This window comes from Otolemur garnettii, unplaced genomic scaffold (assembly GCF_000181295.1).
Source record: "Otolemur garnettii isolate 467f Iridium unplaced genomic scaffold, OtoGar3 scaffold00077, whole genome shotgun sequence".
Classification (NCBI taxonomy): domain Eukaryota; kingdom Metazoa; phylum Chordata; class Mammalia; order Primates; family Galagidae; genus Otolemur; species Otolemur garnettii.
This window is the reverse complement of record NW_003852472.1, coordinates 9,162,271-9,168,050: the sequence shown is the minus strand read 5'-3', so window position 1 is coordinate 9,168,050 and position 5,780 is coordinate 9,162,271. Positions and strand designations below refer to the sequence as shown.

General features: G+C 39.0%; 1 protein-coding gene across 1 annotated transcript in view; it reads left to right on the top strand.

Annotated features, from left to right (window-relative positions):
• NIPSNAP2 (nipsnap homolog 2) overlaps window positions 1-1,792 on the top strand; it is a 34,121-nt gene extending 32,329 nt beyond the window's left edge. Inside the window, exon 10 of the mRNA XM_003794223.3 lies at window positions 638-1,792. Coding sequence (XP_003794271.1) covers window positions 638-702 — 65 coding nt within the window. The 3' untranslated portion in view covers window positions 703-1,792. The remainder of the gene's footprint in view (window positions 1-637) is intronic.
• The last annotated feature ends 3,988 nt before the right edge of the window (window positions 1,793-5,780 follow it).

Here is a 5,780-nt window from a genome sequence, read left to right as displayed (position 1 = left end):
AAGGCAGAGACAGGAGACTCGCCTGAGCCCAGGAGTTGGAGGTTGCTGTGAGCTGTAATGCCATAGCACTCTACCCAAGTAGACAGCTTGAGGCTCTGTCTCAAAAAAACAAAATTGTCCGTTCCCAAAAATATAACTTAATCATCAATTAAAGAGTAATTTTGGAATTGAACTTGAAAAATTAGTCTTTCTGTATTTATATGTATATGTAGTAATAAACCCAGTTCATGGGATTTGTATAAGAAACAACTATAAGCGCAATATATCTGTTCTTTGTACAGGATACATTCACATGTAATAAATATTACTTAGTTATATATAAATTTATTTTAGTTCAAAGAAAATTTTCAAAAATGACCATTTTTCTCATAATATGGACTTTCTTAACTTCCTACAAATGAATCTCTAGTTAGGATCTGTTTTAATTTTAATATCATCTTATAGGATGACAGCTGATCTAGTACATGTGTTAGCTTGTATATTTGTGTCCATAAGGTCAGTTCTGTATTTTGCAATATTCTATTTTATTTTCAAGCAGCACATCTTCTGAGCATTCCCAGTGATCTATTTGTTACTGTATATTTTCTGTAATGTGTTTAGAAAAGAACAAGCACAGTAATCTTGATCCTGTTTTCAGTCCCACTTATTCAGGAAATGGAATCCAGGATCATGATCCCACTGAAGACCTCACCCCTCCAGTAAAGCTATAGAATCTCTATGTGCCTACATACATTTATGTGACAAGTATTTGTCATAAATTAATTTTAATTGTATATCAAGTGAAAAAGACTGAGGTATAAACTGCTGTACATAGCTTATGAGAGACCTCTTTTCTTTTAAAATTTACATGATCATAAGAAAGGAACTATTATAGTTTGACTGATTGTAACAGTGCTCTGTAGTCCTCTTTGAAACATCGGTTTGTTGAATGTACCTTATAATACTCAGCTACTCTTCCCCATCCTCCAGAAGAAGATCCTAGATTAAAATCTGAATCACTTCTAGATAAGATTCCAACCATGAAGAAAAATTAGCTATTTCTTTATAAAAAAGGAAATCTGTTTTATAATTGCAGGTTTTTAAACAAATTTCTTGTATCAGGAAGAAATACAAATTTTGTTATGTTTCTCTAGCAGTTTTCTGAGTTTCAAACTAAGAACGAATTATGAATGTACCTAATACCTGAAAATGTTTTGATTCACTTTCATTTTTAATCAGTCAGCCTAGCAAATGGTGTGTCATTACCAAGCTGATAGTGGTGAGCAAACTACATTTAATCCGTCTTCACATAGTGTATTGTTACGTCTCTATGTGAGAGAGAAAAAAGTCGCTTGAACCTATGTATCATATTTGATTTTGAAATGAACACCTTAAATAGCACTAATTTTTATTTGTAATATTTTTCTATAACAAAACAAGTAGTACTAGGAAAAGAGGTTTTATTTTATAAACAATCATTTGTGACCTCAGACATTCTCCGGTTAATATATTAGTAAGCTCACAGCAGATTCTTTCAGGGTCATGTATGAAGGGTGGTGCATGTTGAGATTTGAATTGGCATAAAGCTGCATACTTTGTCTAGCTCTGTTTGACTTAGTTTTTTAATATAGTGTGCCAATTTTGTGACTGTAATCATGTGAAAGTCTTGTTGAAATGAAAAATTATGTCTGCCCTACAAATTTACGTGTAAATTAAAGTGTGAATAAATCTATCAAATGTCAGGCTTTTACATGTGAATGGTTTTCTCCAAGAACATATAAAAGTCAATAAAATCCTCTTAATTTTCACATATTTCATTTTGGAGTTTGTTTGTTTGCTTTTTAGTGAACTTGTGCTAAGAATGACCCTGGTACTCTATAAAATAGATTGTCACAAAGGATCAAAGGAGGTGAAGATGTTAGCTGGTGTCTGGGGAAAAATCCCTCCATATTGAGACAATGGCCAGCATAGCCCCTAGGCAGAGTCCTGCCTGATGTGTGCTGAGATCAGCAGAGACCACTGTAGCTGGAGCAGACGAGAGGGAGAGCTTGGTGGGAGAGAAGCCAGAGAGGTCATGGGGCTGGATCAGTGAGTATTGGATGGCTTTAGAGGGACCTTGCATTTTACTCTTAAGTGAGATGGGATATGCTGGAGGCTTTTGAGCAGAGGAAAGGTATGTTCAAATGTAGCAGAGAAGTAGGGAGAATTATCAGAATCTAGATACATTTTGATTGCAAAGCCAATATGATTTCCTGAACAATTGATTGTGGAGTGTGAATGAAAACGAAAACCCAGCTCGGTGCCCGTGGCTCAAGTGGCTAAGGCACCAGCCACATACACCTAAGGTGGCAGGTTCGAATCCGGCCCGGGCCCGCCAAACAACAATGATGGCTGCAACTGAAAAAAATAGTCAGGCGTTGTGGCAGGCGCCTGTGGTCCCAGCAACTTGGGAGGGGGAGGCAGGAGACTCGCTTGAGCCCAGGAGTTGGAGGTTGCTGTGAGCTATGCCACGGCACTCTACCCAGGGTGACAGCTTGAGGCTCTATCTCAAAAAAAAAAAAGGAAAAGAAAACGAAAACCCAAAGTGACCTAAGTTTTTGGCCTGGGCAATTGGAAAGGTGGGGAAAGCTGTAAGTGGAACAGATTTAGGGGCGTGAAGATCACAAATTCTGTTTTACTCGTGTTGATTTTAAGATGTTGCTTCTCAGCTTTTTTGGCTAAAATCGAGTGTGGAGTCTGAGAGGTCTCTGTCCATATCCATATCCAGGTGGAGATGTCAGGTAGGCATCTTCTGACTCACTGATTATGTGAGTCTGCAATTCAGAAGAACTAATCTGGAGGTGCACATTTGCAAATTGTCTGCATGTAAAAGTTAAAGTGAGGCTAGGCAAGCTCACCTAGGGCATGAATGCAGATAGAAAAGAAGACCAAGGTAAGGAGTCTCAGCCAGGAGACTACGAAACCACCAGGGAAATGGCACTCAAGGAAGTATGTCCTGAAAGCCAAGTGAAGGAAGTCTATTGAAGATGAGTAGAGGCAACGTTCATAAAAAAATTAAAAAATCAGCTGAACAAAGTGGTGTATGCCCACAGTCCCAGCTACTTGGAGGCTAGGATAGGAGGATCACTTGAGCCCAGGTGTTGGAGGTGACAGTAAGCTATGATTGCACTCCAGCCTGAATGACAGAACAACACCTGTCTAAAAAAATTAAATAAATTTTTTTAAAAATGTCAAATGCTGCCAAGAAGTTGGGTAAGATGAGGTCTGAAAGCTGATCATTAATTTAGCAACATGGTGGTCACTGGCAACCATTGATAAGAACATTCCATTATTAAGCTAGTTTATGAAATTATCACTGTATTTTAGCCATTCCTGCTGAGTTTATCAAATCCTTTTACTAATCCTTATAGAAGAACGAATCAGATTATTTTGTCTGATCATTCATTTTCATTGGCAGTATTTAAAACTCCTAAATCAGTTTCCATTCATTGGATATTAGTCTGATGAATATTATGAAAACTAATTTTCAAGTATAGTATATGTGGGCATTTTTAACTCTGTTTCAAGAAGTATTTCATACAATTGGCATTCCCACCACTTTTATTAATAAAAGGCTTTTTTAAATTTTTTATTAAATCATAGCTGGGTGCATTAATGCAGTCATGGGATACAGTTTGCTGGTTTTATATACAATTTGAAATGTTTTCATTAAACTGGTTAACATAGCCTTCATGGCATTTTCTTAGTTATTACATTAAGATATTTATATTCTACATTTAGAAAGAGTCACATGTATACTTACAAGATGAACGATAGGTGTGGTCCCACCAATCACCCTCCCTCCACCTATCCTGTCCTTCCCCTCCCCTCCCTCTCTCCTTTCCCCATATTCTTGGGCTATAATTGGGTTATAGCTTTCATATGAAAACTATAAATTAATTTCAAAGTAGGGCTAAGTACATTGGATACTTTTTCTTCCATTCTTGAGATACTTTGCTCAGAAGAATATGTTCCAGCTCCATCCATGTAAACATGAAGTAGGTAAAGTCTCCATCTTTCTTTAAGGCTACATAATATTCCATGGTGTACATATACCACAATTTATTGATCCATTCGTGGATTGATGGGCACTTGGGCTTCTTCCATGATTTAGCAATTATGAATTGGGCTGCAATAAACATTCTGGTACAAATATCTTTGTTGTAGGGTGATTTTTGGTCTTCTGGATATATACCTAGTAGAGGAATTGTAGGATCAAATGGCTTTTCTTTTTTTTTTTTTTAGAGACAGAGTCTCACTTTATCGCCCTTGGTAGAGTGCTGCGGCGTCACAGCAACCTTCAGCTCTTGGGCTTAGGGGATTCTCTTGCCTCAGTCTCCCAATAGCTGAGACTACAGGTGCCCGGCTATTTTTTGTTGCAGTTTGGCCAGGCCAGGTTTGAACCTGCCACCCTCAGTAAATGGGGCTGGTGCCCTACCCACTGAGCCACAGGCGCTGCCCAATAAAAGCTTTCTTAAAACTACTTTGTTCTCCTCCAAACTAGCACTTGATAGAACCTGCTTGTTTTTTCTTACTTCCATGACTGCCTATGAAAATTCTTTTTTTCCAGTTTCACATATGATTTTGTTCTGATTTAGGGTCTTTAAGATGAACAGCCTCCCTACCCCCTAATGATTAGAAGAGAAGATGGAAATAAATAGTTTATTACTGACTCAGCACCTGTGGCTCAAGTCACTAAGGTGCCGGATTTGAATCCAACCCAGGCCCACCAAACAACAATGATGGTTGTAACCAAAAAAAAAATAGCCGGGCATTGTGGCAGGCGCCTGTGGTCCCAGCTACTTGGGAGGCTGAGGCAGGAAACTTGCCTGAGCCCAGGAGTTGGAGGTTGCTGTGAGTTGTGATGCCACAGCACTCTACCTAGGGGGACAGCTTGAGGCTCTGTCTCCAAAAAAAGAAAAAATATATATATTTTATTACTTATAAGCCCTGGGGGTACACAGCACACCTGGTGGCACGCACAGGTCAGGGAGCACAGGCAGGGAGAGGGAAGGACCTGGGGGCCAATAACTTTATTGAGGTCCAGGGCAGGTATCCTTCAGAAACCTCTACAAAGAAGACAAATGAATGGCCCAACAAACACATGAAAAAATGTTCATTGTCCCCTACTCATCAGAGAAATGCAAATCAAAACCACCTTGAGATAACACCTAACCCCAGTGAGAATAGCCCACATCACAAAGTCCCAAAGCTGCAGATGCTGGCATGGGTGCCAAAAGAAGGGAACACTTTGCACTGCTAGTGGGATTGCAAACTGATACAAGCTCTATGGAAAGAAGTATGGAGAATTCTCAAAGAACTAAAAGTCAACCTTGGTTTGATCCTGCAACCCATGACTAGGTATCTACCCAGAAGAACAAAAATCATTTTACCACAAGGACATTTGCCACTAGAATGTTTGTCACAGCTCAATTCACAATCACCAAGATGGGGAGTCAACCTAAGTGCCTGTCAACCTATGAATGGATTAATAAACTGTGGTATATGTATACCATGGAATACTGCTCAGCCATAAAAACGATGGAGATTTTGCATCTTTGGTATTAACCTGGATAGGAAAGTATCACAAGAATGGAAAAGCAAGTATCCAATGTACTCAATACTAGTATGAAGCCAGTAGATGAACAACTACACACCTACATGATAGAAAAAACATTAAAAATCAATACCATGGGCTCGGCGCCTGTGGCTCAAGTGGCTAAGACATCAGCCACATACACCTAAGGTGGCGAGTTCGAATC